Source organism: Coffea arabica, chromosome 1e (assembly GCF_036785885.1).
Source record: "Coffea arabica cultivar ET-39 chromosome 1e, Coffea Arabica ET-39 HiFi, whole genome shotgun sequence".
In the NCBI taxonomy this organism is placed as follows: Eukaryota; Viridiplantae; Streptophyta; class Magnoliopsida; order Gentianales; family Rubiaceae; genus Coffea; species Coffea arabica.
The window spans coordinates 57,518,712-57,535,291 of NC_092311.1; the positions used below are offsets into that span (position 1 = coordinate 57,518,712).

Consider the following 16,580-nt stretch of genomic DNA (forward strand, 5'->3'; position numbering starts at 1 on the left):
ATTGCAGGGGTATCTCCACCAACCAAATCATATCATGTCACATGTTTATTGGATAAATATCTAAATATTTATTTCTTATTAAAGAGATAATATTTAGAGTCATTTAATCCAAGCATATCTCTTATATACTGCAATGGCCTGGCCAGTAAAATGGCGCCACGTCACGTGTCCCCACAAGTCTGACCAATCGAAGAATTACATATCTCTTTATTAATGAAGAGATAATATTTAATTGGCACAGTCCTAATATGACTGTACATCTTGCTAGGCAAGTAGAGTGGTGTACATGGTCTCAACCTCCACCTCTTGCTACAACTATAAATAGAGGTCTCTCAACCAAGTTAAGGGGACACAGAGATATCAAGAAAGCATCTCATACACTCAAGTATTGAAGCTTCAAGCTACGAAGGTTTGGGTCTCAAAACTCCTCAAGTCTTCCGCATATCAAGGCTTGAGCCTTCAAGTATTCTCGAATTCTTCAAGTCTTCCATATCAAGATTTGAAGGAGCCGGTGGTTGATCCAAGAATAAGCTGCGAAGCCCTTGGATTGGTGTTCGAGGAGAAGAATCGAAGGAAGCTCTCCATAAGTTCGAGAAACTTCCAGAGATTGTACCTACATATTTTTCTAAGTTTACATAGTACATATTTGTCGTGTATTTCTTTTTCCTGTCGTTTTGCAGACTTGAAATTTTTATCGCGTACAGGAGTAATGCACGAAGGGGTAGCGCTGGAACTTAAACCAAAATACGACACTGTTGAAAAGAAGCTCAAGACCCGAAGTGCGACATTCATTTCGGGACGGAGGGAGTAAAATATTAGAAATATATATATAATTTTATTATTAAAATAAATAAATAAATAAATATATTTGAATTCGCGAGTTAATGAATTTAATATTTTAAATTTAAATTCGAGTTCAAATTCGATTTGATCAGTTCGAATTCGAGACAAACTTTGACTCGACTCGCTCACGGGGCAGCTCAATTCGTTTACAAGTCTAGCCCGCGTACTTTGCCTCTGCCACCACAACTCCGCTCGTCTCTCCACGTTCCCTTGCCTCTGCCACCACAACTCCGCTCGTCTCTTCACGTTCCTTTGATTCCCGCCCTTTCTTCCGTACGCACAGCACCTTTTGTTCATTTTTGGCCGCGCATCTCCATTAACTACTGTCTTGTGTTTGCATTTTTAAGTTTTTAACCAATTGCATATGGACGATAAAATCAAAAGTTGATTCCATATGTATGAAACATTTATGTGATTAAAACTTTTCCTAAATCAAGGATATTATTAAGACCATGACTCTGTTGCACTCAACTTTCAAGTTAATTCAATTCGGTGCAAATACTCGCCCATGATATTCATAATAATAATAATAATGATAAACAAAAATTCCGTCACGTATTTGGGTGAACAAATGTTTAATCTATAGTTATCATTTGGTCACCGAATATGGCCTAGTTATCCAAATCTTGTTTTGTTTGTTCAATTATGAATCATTTAATACTATCCATCATGGTTGTAGTAACTGGTTATTAACTATACATAATTTTTGTTTGAATTCTAAATTATTTGCATAATTTTATTTGTTTAAATCATCAATACATTTTTTTAACCACCATTTTATCTCACATTATATTTTTCAAAACATTATCCCAAATAATCTATGATAAATACACACTCTCAATTATATCACACGCATTAATTAATAGAACGTGCCATTATCATTTATCACTCTCCCACCGGTGATTATCTCTATTTTGGGGCACAGTTTCTCTGTGATAAGTCAGCAATAAAGAGATGAAAGATGCGCGCTACCTTTTTCATCTTCTTTTGATAACATGTGGGTGTACTTGGATATCTTACGCTTTGTTTGGATGAGATGAATTATTATCTCAAATAATAATTACTTACTTGCGTCATAAATACATTTTTCAACCTATCTTTTTATATGAGAAAATCGTCTAAAACGTCCCTCACATTTTGTAAAATAACTTTTTTCGTCCATCACTTTTAAAAGTGTAATTTTATGTCCCTTACATATTCATATCATTTTTTAAGGGTAAATTTGTCAAATTATATTTTACATAATCTAATCTATAGTCCTCCACATTTTATAAAACAAATTTTTTCGTCCCTCACATTTCATAAAATGATTTTTTCATTCCTCACATTACACAAAATGAATTTCTCCATCCCTCACATTTCAAAAAATGAATATTTCCATCCCTTACTAATTATGTGTGTAAGGGAAACCCTAAAAAAAAAATATGTGTGCGAGTACATTTTTATTTAAACACATGTATGTGTCTATTTGATTTTGCTTAATAATACGAATAGCATAAATATATGTATGTGTCTATTTGATTTCACTTAACAATATGAATACCATATATTATACGTGATCATTTGATTTTATCTGGTATTTAGTTAGTAAAAAATCTTGCATTCATTGTCAAGTTGGCCAATAAAGTTATTTTCGGTCAAAATACAATAAGAATATGCAAATTAAGATTCTATTGGTAAATATTAGTCATAATCATACAAAAAAAGAAGATAGCCCACAAGTTGGGCCCAATTACATACATGTGTTTATGCTATTATTATTAAATAAAATCAAATAGACATATACATGTGTTTAAAAAAAATATATTCACACACATAATTAGTGAGAAATGAAAAATTCATTTTTTGAAATGTGAGGGATAGAGAAATTCATTTTGTGAAATGTGAGGGATGAAAAAAATTATTTTATAAAATGTGAGGGACGAAAAAATTTATTTTATAAAATGTGGAGGACTATAGATCAAATTATGTAAAATATAATTTGACAAATTCACCCTTAAAAAATGATCACGTGCCTTGCACATGATGGATTCTGGCAAAAAAATGATCGGAAACCTAGTTAGGGACTAAATTTGACCGATATAAATATGTAAGAGACATAAAATTACACTTTTAAAAAGTGAGGGACGAAAAAAGTTATTTTACAAAATGTGAGGGACGTTTTGGACGATTTTCCCTTTTTATATTTCCAATCACCTTTTTATCTTACATACATCGCATCACATCACAAAAAGTACTACAATAATTATTCAAAATAATATTTTGCTAGATAAAGTATTATTTAAAATATTATTTGAAATAAGTATGTAGCACAAAAAGTAATATATGTGAAATAAAAAAATAAATTAAAAAAAATGTTTACATGCAAACCAAATATGACAAAATTGAACTATCGCTTGCATTGTAAATATATTTTTTAATTTACTTTTTTAAATTCTCAATTGTATTTTTATTTATGCATATATTACATCATAAAAAAATTATAATAATTATATCAAATAATACTCTATACAAACCCATGTAACTCGTTGCTAGCCAAAGAAAAAGACCAAAAAAAAAAGGTGCAAGAACCTGAAAGATTTAGCGGCTGTAAACCTTAGAACAGGAGAAAAGAGAAAGGAACCAGCTCTGCCAGATGAATAAAAGCTAGAAAGGACTTCTATTTCCTCGTTGCCAGTAAACGAGAAACTGATCATAAGAAAGAAATTGAACAAATTTAAAAAAACAAGAAAAGAACAAATTTGCCGGTGCAGAAACTGCATGCTTGTGTGTAAATGCTTGTCAAGGTTCGGGACCCCACCCCATCATCATCATCTTCCCAATCTGTCTTCTCTCTCTATAGGCCCACGACCTTTTCTTCTGTACCGTTTTATGACTTTCGACTCATATATGAACGTATCTCCACTACCAAGGGCCCACGTTCGATCCTAGTCCTCTTCTTTTGTTTCCACACTGCTTTATGTTTTTTCGAAATTTTCTATTTCTCTCTTTAGTTTTGGAAAGAATACTACTGCTATGTTGTTTATGTCGCGTGTTGTTTTCATCATCTTCATCTCGTCTTTTGAGAGACTGCATTTACTCTGCACTTACCTGAACCGAACAAAACTCACTGCCGCAATCCCAGATTCCTTTTTGCCTGCTCTGGAGCAGAAGTAGTACTGCACTGCAAAAAGAGAAACCCACAACCTCCCTCTTCCAATTCGAGTACTACTTGCTACTAAATGTGCAAAGGAGCGGAAGCACCGGGACCTGAAGGCTTCCCCAAAACGTCCCCCTTGGATTTCTTCAAGAAATTCAGGCGCTTAAAGCCCCCCGCTCTTGAGCTCACTTCTCCTGGTGCTTTTGGCTGTTTATTCTTCAGCTTTTGTTTGATTTTTTGTATTCTTTTACTGGATTACAGAACGGCCAACAGGGGTTTCGGCTTGCATGGCCACAGTTTACTTCGCACTTGGTTTGGTCTCAATAGTTCTTTTTCTTCATCGTCAGCAGAACCCGGGGATTTAGGAAATGGGAAAGTGAATTTCCTCGAAGCTGGAGGTAGTGGATGTGATATCTTCGATGGTAATTGGATGTGGGACGAGAGTTATCCTCTCTATCAATCAGAAGATTGTAAGTTTTTGGATCCCGGATTTCGGTGCTCTGAGAATGGCAGGCCTGATAAATTCTATACTAAGTGGCGATGGCAGCCCAAAGATTGCTACTTGCCCAGGTTTTCTTTTTGATCTTTCTTTTCCGACATTTCCCCTTATATTTTGCATTTTGCATTTTGCTTTTGATTGCTAAGAATATACTAAAAGATTTGCAAAATGGTGAAAACTGGGAGATGGCTAGCCAATTAGGCAAGAAAATTGTTATTGTTGGGAGTTTGCAAGTTACCAGCACACATGTTTTTGCAAATAACCACTCTAGGTTCCTTATTGTTCAGTATCATAAATTTTTTATTGACACTGGTTTTAATAGGACTTCAGGCAATCTTTAGTTTACTACCTACAATGGTTACTACCCCCGTTTGGAGTGGTAATCTAGGAAAGGTCATGCCCTGTTGTAGTGCCAGTCCTTTTTTGGCACGTCTTGTATCTTGTGATCAACTGATGACAAAGGTGCTTTAATCGTCTCAAGTTTCAATCTTAATTTCAATACTGTGGCTTCAGATAATCATATATTACATATTGACAACTAAGTGGGCAGAGGCCAGAGGATTTGGTGTACATAAGAGAAGCACATGATTCCCACGCACAGCATCTTCATTACTGATGAGACTCTAGCTCTATGAGACAAAATGATTTAACTGCGTTTCATTAAGTTCCAAATTACCAGAAGTTCTGGTTTTGGACAATGGTATTATCTTAAAACCAGTTAATCTTTATGTTCTTAAGCATCATCCCTTCCGCCAAGTGAATATATGTGAAACTAGCAATCTCATTCTTTGAGGCTCATTTCTTATTGATGTCGTCGAACTGACTGATTAATGTTGGAAACATGAGTTCTTAGGAAAGGGTAAGATAAAGATTTTTTTCACTAAATTTTGTCACCACCACTGGGAAACAGGTTTGATGCAAAAAGGATGTTGGAAAATTTGAGGAACAGACGCCTTGCATTTGTTGGGGACTCAATTGGAAGAAACCAGTGGGAATCCCTTCTTTGTATGTTGTCTTCTGCAGTCTCCGATAAGACCTCAATATATGAAGTTAATGGGAATTCAATCACAAAGCACTCAGGTTCCCTAAGCTTTAAGTTCGGGGATTTCAACTGTTCTATTGAGTACTATAGAGCTCCCTTTCTAGTAGTGCAGGGTCGTGCACCTGCTGGAGCTCCAGTAAACGTCAAGATGACTATAAAACTAGATCAAATGGATTGGAGCTCTTCCAACTGGAAAGATGCAGATGTGCTAGTTTTCAACAGTGGGCACTGGTGGAATTATGAGAAAACTATTAGAGGGTAACTTGTTTTAACCTTCTTTGTTAGTTGGCTTTAGATTTTCTGAAATTTATTTCATTGATGGAATATTTATGTCCGCTGGTTGTGGAAAATGCGTGAGAACGAGTTGCTTGTTCATCTGTCCTACTAAACAACTAAATTGGTCATTAGTCACCGGTAAGATATATTTCTCTTGTTGCTGGCTTACCATCACCTTTTCTTGTCACTCGTGCTGCTAATTCTCTCTCATAAATGGACGGATCCAGGAAAGCTATTCAATGCAAGTCTTTTACCTTAAATTCTCCTGCTATAATAGCAATGCCAAGCTAGGAATTAACAGAAACCATGTTTGCTGATTAGGCTTTTGGGTGATTAGCTGAAAAAAATGTTAAGGTGAACTTTTAGGATTAGGTACCATGGTCTGAATAATGAGTTGATAAGAGAGCAGTGGCGAAATGGTCACTACTCCCATAGGATGTCTAGATCATAGTTCCATTTAGTTGTCTTTTCGTGCTATTTTTCGGTAAATATTTTTCTCGAGTGATGTCTGCTTAATGTGTTAAAACAGGATTGAGCATCTTTATTATTAGTTTCCATATTCTGGCACGTAATAATGCAGAACATAAACCAGGGATGTTTCAATTAAAACCTAGTGCTGTAAGGTCGGGTTTCTCTGCTTTACTGGATCTGAACAGTCACCATTTTCACTCTTCAGGGGTTGTTACTTCCAAGAAGGAGCAGAAGTTGAGATGGATATGAGCGTACAGAGTGCATTTCACAGGTCAATTCAGACACTGGTTGATTGGATAAGGCGTGAGGTCAATCTAAAGAAGACACACGTATTTTTCCGCAGCTATGCTCCTGTACATTTCAGGTTTGTCTAATTTGTTCTGTTGTTGCGAAGACTGGATTAACCAAATGTGTTTTACCATTTATAGAAGTCGCTCAGTTGTATCATTCAGGTTTTCTACTATGATCGGGTATCAGGCGTGGTCCATTGAATGGTACCAAGCTAGATACTTGAAATCCTTGTTATATATAGGATATCAATTAAGATGATTTACTGCTCAGACTTTTCACCTCAATTCCTTTCAGACTCATGTCAGGACAGGGGGTTAGCCAGTAGTTCTCTGTTCTGTGATCATTTTTACCTTGTTCACAAAATAAGCAATTAACGAATCACTCAAATGAACAGAGGTGGGGACTGGAAGACTGGTGGTAGCTGTCATCTGGAGACACTACCTGAATTGGTTTCATCACGAGTGCCATCTGAAACATCAGTTGAAGTAAGAACAACAACTGATGTGTTTGTGAATCTCATAAAGAAGTCTGAATTGCAGAACGTAGAACTACTGAATGTGTCACGAATGACGTCTCAGAGGAAAGATGGTCACTCATCTTTGTATTATTTAGGGCCCAAGGCCGGACCAGCTCCTCTCCATCGGCAAGACTGTAGCCACTGGTGCCTGCCTGGTGTTCCTGATTCATGGAACGAACTTCTCTATGCTGCGTTACTCAGAAAGGAATTAACTGATGCACAAAATTCAGCACAACATTTGCATCCACCTCCGCTCTAGATTGAGAGACAACTTGACGATCTGTTTTCACTGCGAGCAAGCTGAAGCTGCAGTGATCACTCTAACCAGCAAAATATCAGGTCATGGAAAATATATGTTAATTATTTATTGTATCTCCATATTACCTGTTCCCATCAAAAAGGTGGAGGATCAAAGATGGACTTGCCATATGTGGAAAGAAAATGATCAAGTTCCGTGAAGCTTACAATCGGGCTTGTCTAAGGGCTCCATGCCAATGCTAATTTGTCAGCATTGCTGGAAAAAGCGTTTGTATATTCTAGACTGTATGAACGATTCAACCAGATCACAAGTTATACTTGTAATTATATTACATTTTCATTGATTTTCTGTAAATTGTACATTTGGAACTGTATATACAAAGGAAATTTGTTGACTTTTGCAAAGAATAGTAGCAGCTGATTTGCCCAACATTAGTAATTTGGTATCAAATTGTATCTGAAAATGAAAATTACGAACTTTTGGATGTAATGTCGCTTTTTCTGATACCATTCATATTCATATTATGACCATGGTAGAATTTATAAAAGACCTATCAACTTCCCTTTCCCACTATTCCAGTTTATCCCACATACCCATTGCCCACTCTACCTTTTTTTAAAAAAAAAAATATATATATATTACCCTCTTTATATTTTCTAATGACTCAAAATTTGAGAAGATTGCAATTTGATGAGTCTAAAGTCAACAAGGACTTTCATTTTCTAGTCCTTTTCCCTTCTTCATCGTCTTTTTTTTTTAATATATTTTGTCAACAAAATCATGGACGGCCACTATTGCTTTTAGTTTCTGTTGTAACAAAATGTTGAATTAGTAATATTTTTTTTAATGAGTTAACTTTGAATGTAATCCAACGTTTATGGTGATCTTTGTTTTTCTATTTTATTTTTATTGGTATCAACATCAATGATAAATCTAAAATGAATGGCCCAAAGTTACTATCAAATTATAATAATTTCACCACTTGAAAAATTCATAAAGTCTAAAAGATAATATTTGAACACTTTCCTTTCTATCCTATAAATCTAAATCCCTAGTAAAACAACATCAAAAAATATCCTGTAATAGCGATAAAACTATTATTATTATAGCTGTTTATCAAACAATAGATATGGATATGAAAATTTTGGCATCTGTTCCTTATAATTGTGCTACATAATTTTACAATTATATATGGAAGTAAATTAAAATTCATTAAATGAGGGTATTTTAGGATATTCATTTAAATATTTTGATCAATGCAATGTTATTTTAAGATTTGGTTACTAAAACTATTAAATCAAGGAAAGTAGTTGTAAGTTTACAAACCTTAGTTAGACGAGCTCAATGATATTATTATTGTCAGTAACTTCGTTTTTGAAATTATCCCTACCATTTACCACAATAATTAAATTCCACCACGCGCAACAGTGAGATATGCCAAAATTACTAGTCATTCTTGTAGCAGCATCATGGACCCAAAAAATTAACCAAGAAAATGTTTTCCACATGGTGGGCATTGAATTCAGATTAACGTCCCTCGAAACCATTATTGGTGGCACCAAAATATCTTTTGTCATCTGTCTTTGCTCGTGACATCTACGAAGGAGACAACAGAAGTTGCTGGGCCTGGCTTGGCTTACCTTTTTTTTTTTTTTTTTTTTACCAAAATTAACTTTGTTTTTTTCCTTGTTTAAATGAATTCCTCAGTACCAACGTCCATCCAATCAGCGAACGAGGCCAGCAGGAAATGCGAACCGCCGGTCCACCATCACGAGACAGCAAGCAACAGCCCAAAACGAGGACATCGCCGACGATAAACAAACTAAATGCGGGGCATTTCAATTTTCAACTTGCAAAAGATCAACCATAAATTGTTGAGTCAAAGACGAAGCTCCAGAGAAGAAGCCCAAGCAAAAGAAATCATGGGTCTTGCTCGCCACATTACGGCAATTTCTGCAGCAATATTAGTTGTTGGGATGGTGGGTTCAGTTTGTTCGTCCGTGGAAAGCGCTCCAAACACCCAAGTCGTGACCGTACTGTGCAATTCTGGGGTGTATTTTCGAGGTGATCCTTTTGCTATCAGTCTTGCATATGTTATTGCAGATTTAGAGACTCAGACGCCATCGCGCAAAGGTTATGATTACCGCAATATTTCTCCTTATCCCAATGCTTTTGCCTACGGCCGAGCAAATTGCAACAAAAACATAACTAGCTCAGATTGTGAAAAATGTCTAGTTGCTGCTAATACGACGATGATCAGCGGTTGCGGTAGCCGGATTGGTGCTCGTGCTGTGCTCCTCGATTGTTCGATGAGGTACGAGCAGTACCCCTTTTGAGTGGTGATTTCTCTTTGTACTGGATATCAGCGAACGTGTGTGTGATCGAAGCTTTACGTTTTCTGATATTGCAAATTACCATCATTCTCAATGTATGCGATTTTGGATGTCTTTCCAACTACCAGTGCTCATATCGATCTGACCCTTTTCAGCGTACCAAACGATCGATGGGTTGTCGTGGAAATAAAGCATCATTGCATGAGTTGAGCACCCTTTTCTCGGTTGTATGCGAACACCCGTGTTGATCAGATTTTGTTGCAGTACATAGCTAACAAAATCACCCGTGTTGATACACCATATCATGCGCAAGTACAAAAAGATGATGCATCAAGAAATTAAGATGAATTGATGAGGGCATATATACAAGAGTCGTAAAAGCAGAGGCCATATATATATATACAGACAACATTTGAACGCACTGGTAATATATAGTTGCTTACACGTAACAAAAAATGATGATGCATCAACTGCAGTGCTACAATACGTATCACACTACTGTCACACTTCCATCGGGTCGCCATATTTATGTTTCAGAGAGGAAAGGTGATATTTCACACAGTCGATTTAGTTGTTATTTCAAGTATATTGATTGATGCCAAAATCAAGTGTATTGAACAATGTTAAACATCTGGGTTCTTGGTCCTAAAATAAGCAAGCTGTCCCAGTTTTTCCACCTCTTGCGCTATTACTTCCACATTTTCTGATATCTGCATTAAGAGGAAAATGAAGGTTGCCATCGCAAGATTTTCATCTTTCTCTAGTCCTTTAATTTGCAGAGAAGAGCCCAACCGGCTTAGTTCTTGTTTAATGAACTCCAGCTTTGGTGCTATCAAAGCCTTGGCTCGGCACCTTGTCATGTTGAAGATGCTCTCACCCAGCTCTCTCAATATCCATGCAAGAGACAACCCTATGATTTCGCACGGTTCTCTGATTGCTGCAGCCTGATGGAGCCGGAAAAAAGAAAAAAAAATTTTTTTTTGCAGAATTAAAAATTTTTTTTTTTTTAAAAAAAAAACCCAGGAATGGATGCAGAACGCGTTATTATTATTATTTTTGTTTGTGGGGTTGTTGGGGGGTGGGGATGAAGAACAACATGGAGAGGAGTAGGACTGTCACTCAATTGAACACCTGTCTGGATGACTGAACGCACACTCCGAGCGAAAGGATTAAGGCGGCGAGCTCCCTCAGGACCTCTCCAGTCTCCAGATACTTGTCCCACGGATGAGACAATCCAAATTTCCCATGCCAGGGCTCCCATTTAGCAAAATTGGCCTGCAATTATTGTTAGAAGGATTAGTTTCTTAAATTTGCAGGTAAAATACACGTGCCCTGCCCTGACAGGGAATTACTAATAGTATAAAAACTCCCATTAAAAATCTGAACTCCATATATATATATATATATATATATAACAGCGGCTTTTGTGTGTGTGTGTGCGTGCGTGTGTTCTAAAAGTGGATCAAAACGTACCAGTGATTCATCCGTGGACTTGGAGTGGAACACTGACTTGCAGTCCTTGACCTTGGCGCCCAGATTTTCTGCTTTGTTGTTGGGTTCCTCCTCCAAACATCCTACAAATTAATCAAATCCGCCATTCATTTACTTATATGATGTTCCGTTCAGTGAAATCGCGCGGCTACTATATATATATATATATTGTGCATGCCTTTGCTTTAATTAAAAAAGCCAATCAATACAATGATTCCCCGATTTAGGTATATACGCTTTTAAGTACAGAAGAGAAGTAGAACTAATTAATTACACTTCAAAAAATTACCTTCAAGGCAACGTGCGAGTTTGTCGAACTTAGCTGCTGTAGAACGATGAAGCTCATCACCAGCCCAAATTGGAAATATAAGCAAGTTGGTGAAAATGCAGACAGCAAAACCCATGCCAATGGTTGACAGACGCTGCTTGGCTAACCTGATCACTTTGTCGGCCCGTACCCCCGACACAGCTACCAGATTGAAGGTGAGGATGAAGATCAAGACGCCATAGTCATATCTCCTTTTAATTCTTGGAACCAACCTCGAATACGTTGCGGCCACTCCTGAGTATGATTTTTTAAGCAGTGAGTCACTTTTAAGTACCACACAAAACTGTGGTCCAGAACTTAAGTCGTGGTGGGATTAATATATTACCGACGATAAAAACCGAAGCGCCAACAACGATTGCGTTGCCGATCCCTCCGAACTCGTCAGCCAAAATTGCAGCCAAGCACCCCAATCCACCGCCTAATATGGTACCGATTGCACGGTTTATGCCTTTGCTTAGCGTAGCTCCTGACATACGTGCATCAAATCAAAGTGAATACATCAGTTAGTACATTGTCTTATTAATTGACCCAAAAAATGGCTACATTAAAAGTTTCTCAACCTGCTTCCTATTAGTACTTGTGACTAGCGTGTTTATTGCCCAAAAAGGGAAAAAAAAAATTCCTATGCATATATTCGCAAACAGCCATGCACAGAAAAAATGTTTTTAGTACTCCACTAAACAACTTGGGTCACAATAAATAATGGGTTAATAAGTGGCAAACCTGCAGAGAACTCGAAGACAACCACGACTGTCATGATAGCCCACATTGCATTTTCTCCAACTTCTGTGAACAGCGGATCCAGCAGATACAGCAGCGAGACCAATACCAAGGCAATCCCCACCTTGACACTGTGAATCACTTTTCTCATGCTGCCCCGACTACATCTTTTTTCCTGGATGACCCGGAAAGCAACACTGCAAGTGGATAGAAACGAGAACTTGTTTCCCGTGTTTTTGGCGTCCTTATACGAGGATTCAACATTTTCTGCACTTGGAGGAACTGGAATGACGGTTGAGTTCATCACTCCTTCTTGCTCGATTCTCTTTATGTTTTGGGCCTGGTAGAGTTGATACTGGGTAGTACCGTTACTCCTGTCAGGTGCCCGTATATCTTGCTAGTCGCAAGAGAGTTGGGATATGGGAGATGCAACCATGCACGCATGATGAGATGATTATATAGTTAGCCCGCAGAGAGGCAGACATACGACTATACGAGTCGCAGTCGTTACCTAAATTGCGTTCGCCAAAGAAAAATATTGAAACTTTTTCCAGTAATTTGATTTGGTCGTACTACACCAAGCATCATATGCAATTGTAGCTCTCATGATCAGTCAGGTGTGTCTTTTCACACGTTGAAAGTTTTGTCTTCGAAGCTTAGTGACTCGTGCATTCGGAAGTGGAACGCGCTCCTTACGCACCATCAGAATTATTTATTAAAAAAAAAAACCAAAAAAGCTTTTTGTTTTTGGGAAAAGAGAGGGGACACACCAGAAACGATTATAGTGCGTACCTAAATGTATATGCCTATGCTTTTAACTCGGATCGATCCAACTGGTTAAACCGGTAATTGATCAGACACTTGATTCAAGTTTCTTCAAAAACTCATCTGTCAAATATTGGATCAAAACTGTGTTTAATCGAAAATTGATGATATCGGTTAGAACCGGGCTTTCTCTTTTTTTTTTTTTTGTGACTTTCTTTTATTCATTTTCTTTTTTTGACCTTCTACTTTTTCGCAATTCTCTTGGAGCAGAAAACTAATAAAAATCATGCTTAATTCACCTAAGTTAGAAAGAAAGAGGGAAAAAAACGCAAGAAGAAGAAACACATGAGACCAAGAACGGGAACGACTAGTACGGCAACTCATTCAAAGAAGTAAACAAAATAATTCGACATACATCTGTAGCTTTTTCATTATTAAAATTGACCCCTAATAGTTTAGATAACTATAATTGCTCTTATGAGCTTTTCTAAATTTTCATTTGTAGATTTAATTTCTTTACTTTTTCGAATAAGTCATACCAATTTAGTTCTAGGCTGATCAATTTGTATTTATAACTTCCAATCGTCAAATTTGAGTTAAGTTTAAAGGGCATTGGAGTATAGAATGTTTGCTAATAAAACTTGAGAAATAAAACTAACATTTTTATTCATGTTAACAATATATTTTTATATATAATATAATAAAATTTTAATTATATAACATTATTCAATTATTTAACATCAGTCCGATCAGTCGAAGTCATTAACCCCTAATCTAAGTCACTATTTAGCCTGAATTTTAAAGCATTGGTGCATATAGAAAAGCCTGCCCTGTTTGGACTGTGATTTTTTGTCAAATATTTTTTACATTTTTGTAAATTTATTTTTTAATTATTTTAATTTTATATATATCAAATCGTTAGGATACATTTTTTCTAAAAAAAAAAATCCTAAAAATAGAAATCATGTCCTTGATGGAATGTCCACACTGCGTTACTACTGGGCATCAATCAAATGGCCACTATTGGAACTTGTTGATTGGATAATACGATGCAAGCAACAAAAATGATTTGATTGATGTAGCACGTGCACATAGTTCATTGTAGTATTAGTTAGAGTACACTTCGGGGTTCGGGCTCTCAGGTTTAAAGATCGTCCCCGCTTTAGGCATTTGGATTGGTGAGCAACCAAGCACCATACTCTCCGTCAGCTTAAGACGGAGGCCGACATTACTGCGCCCATTAACTCAACTCCCCTCAATGGCTCTTCTATCGGCTGCTACGCATGACATGGTTTTAGTTTCCGGTCTCGAAAATGGCGATAAAGTCAGAGAGCATTTCCATCTTATTAGTGACAGATATTATCTCCTAATTCCCTTTTCTTTTTCGTGTTGATGTTGAAAAAGCTAATATATCATCTCCTAATTTAGCTGCCTTTTTGCTGGTTTTTGCTATCTGAACTTTTGAGCAAAGTGGCTGAATTAAGAAACCTCTGATAAAAGTTCGTCAGTCACAATCATAATGATTATGATTTACAGGTTAATGGAAATGGGTTTTTGTCGAAATTCGTACACTATTTGGCAACTAAAATCTAGACATAGGTTTTACAATTTTTTCCTTTTTCGTCGTCTTTCTCCTATTTTTTTCACTGCTCTTTTTGTTTCTTCTAGTATTATTGACTTCTTTTTATTTTTAATTAAAAATATATGAGATACATGGTTAAGCAAATTTTAATTTTCTACTGAAATATAATTAATCACAAAACTCATAGAATGGTCTATCGTGCTCATTATCTCATTCTGATTAATTTTTACCAAACTATCTGTATGATCATTATGATTAAGTTTGAAACTTGCAGAGGAGCTAGTTGTCCACCGACATGTGTCAGTTCTTTCGGGCCAGTTCGGCCCAACATATGAGCCTGTTTGGTCATAGGTCGAACTGGCAAGGAAGCTCCTCATTCTTCTTGATAAGGCCAGGATTAGAGTCCAAGAGGGACTCTGCTTCTAGTGATCCAATAGAACTCATATTCTAATGGGATAATCACTGTGCGCAGTGGACTAATTTTGGACTCCCTGAAAGTCATCTCTAGCAGCTCTATAAATAAGGAACGGAGGTAACCTAACAAGGTACATACACACACACAACGTCACACAATACAATTACTTTCTCTATTCCCTCTTATTTCTCAACTGATTTGAGCATCGGAGTTACAACGGAGAGCTAGTCCCTCTGTTCGACTTATTGCAAGTCAGTTCAGAAACACACACAGGAGCTCTGTTCGGATTGTGATTTCGGCATACTCTTCAAAACTCATTCCTTAATATAAAATCCACTTACCAAACACCCTTTAAGCAAATCTATTATTGAGCTAGCTGCCAATAACACACACAACGCCACACAATACAACTCTATTCCCTCATATTTTTCAACTGACTTGAGCGTCGGAGTTACAACGGTAAGCTAGTCCTTCTGTTCGACTCATTGCAGGTTAATTTGGAAACACACACAGGAGCTCTGTTCGGCTAGTGCCTCTGTTCAGCTCAGCGCCAGGTCAGGTCAGTTCAGAAACATACACAGGAGCTCTGTTCGGATTGTGATTTCAGCGTGCTCTTCAAAACTCATTCCTCAATATAAAATTCACTTACCAAACACCCTTTAAGCAATCTATTACTGGGCTAGCTGCCAATAATGATCAAGCTGAGAGGCATCAATTCAAAGAAGTCAAAGAACGGACAATTGGATTTTGAGACGATAAGGAAGGAGAGGTTGAGTTGACACGACTGAGAGTAAGCCTGGGTATGATTAATCATAGAACGGCTTCCGTTTAGGTCCTTCGTGTTGGGCCACTAGTAATTGTCATTAACCGGAATGCATCATCATTTTTATTTTTCTTATTTTAATTTTGTCTACGGCAAAGTCAATCCGTGGTTTTGTCTTCTTTTAACTCTAAGGGAGTGGGAGACTGGGAGTGGGAGTGGGAGTGGTTTCCAAGATCTTTTTCCTTTTGGCAGAGTTCATGATACCATCGGTCAATTTTTCTTCTATGCACAGTCCCGCCCACGTTAACTTAATAGAAAGTCCAAAAAAAATCATTGAAGCTGCCTGAAGATTAACCATGCAGTACATCATATGGGGAAATAACAACTGGCGCTAACCTTGTACAGTGAAAACTACAATGGATTATAATACTTGTGATAGAAAATCTTTGAGCGTATCTTTGAGTAATGGTAGCACGTCAGACGTGATGATTATTATCTAAGAAAATTCTGGAATTAAACATTAGAAAATTACTACTACAACGGTATATTGGCCTCCATTTCCAACGTCCGGTGGAGAAATGAGTCAAAATGCTTTTTTGCGGTCTAACTCTAGCCACGGCTGCTTTACTTTAGAAGTACGGTGTCTGTACCACACAACAGCTTTTGATTAGTGATCGCATTTTCTGTCCTCCTTATCTTTAGTGCTATTAATTTAATTCTAAGATAGTGACCTTTCTCGAAAGAAACTTGTCGTGCTCGATCTAGTGTTTGAAGGCCACTTTCCAATAGAATTTCCATCTCCACCCGGCGGCGGTGGGAGAGGGGGGCGGGGGCGGGGGGTAAGTA

At 37.1% G+C, this 16,580-nt stretch overlaps 3 protein-coding genes across 4 annotated transcripts; 2 read left to right on the top strand and 1 right to left on the bottom strand.

Moving 5' to 3' along the window:
- Positions 1 to 3,620: 3,620 nt before the first annotated feature.
- On the top strand, positions 3,621 to 7,744 carry LOC140015472 (protein trichome birefringence-like 10). Of its 2 annotated transcripts, none has more exons than XM_072068077.1 (4): positions 3,621 to 4,552; positions 5,392 to 5,781; positions 6,476 to 6,634; positions 6,856 to 6,948. In XM_072068077.1, exons 1-4 carry the CDS (start codon positions 4,065 to 4,067, stop codon positions 6,884 to 6,886), a joined length of 1,068 nt encoding a protein of 355 aa, XP_071924178.1. In that variant the 5' UTR covers positions 3,621 to 4,064; the 3' UTR covers positions 6,887 to 6,948. The 2 variants fall into 2 exon arrangements, with proteins under 2 accessions (XP_071924178.1, XP_071924175.1); XM_072068074.1 differs by lacking the exon at positions 6,856 to 6,948 and adding an exon at positions 6,956 to 7,744 and having other exon boundaries at positions 3,627 to 4,552.
- A 1,419-nt stretch (positions 7,745 to 9,163) lies between these two features.
- Positions 9,164 to 9,673, top strand: LOC140020948 (antifungal protein ginkbilobin-like protein). Its single transcript, XM_072071616.1, has one exon. The coding sequence runs from the start codon at positions 9,164 to 9,166 to the stop codon at positions 9,671 to 9,673; it is 510 nt and encodes a 169-aa protein (XP_071927717.1).
- A 393-nt stretch (positions 9,674 to 10,066) lies between these two features.
- On the bottom strand, positions 10,067 to 12,620 carry LOC113716744 (aluminum-activated malate transporter 8-like). The gene is made up of 6 exons (XM_027241166.2): positions 12,213 to 12,620; positions 11,815 to 11,955; positions 11,451 to 11,723; positions 11,144 to 11,244; positions 10,802 to 10,945; positions 10,067 to 10,614 (listed from the first exon to the last, which is right to left on the bottom strand). Exons 1-6 carry the CDS (start codon positions 12,511 to 12,513, stop codon positions 10,294 to 10,296), a joined length of 1,281 nt encoding a protein of 426 aa, XP_027096967.2. The 5' UTR covers positions 12,514 to 12,620; the 3' UTR covers positions 10,067 to 10,293.
- Positions 12,621 to 16,580: the final 3,960 nt, after the last annotated feature.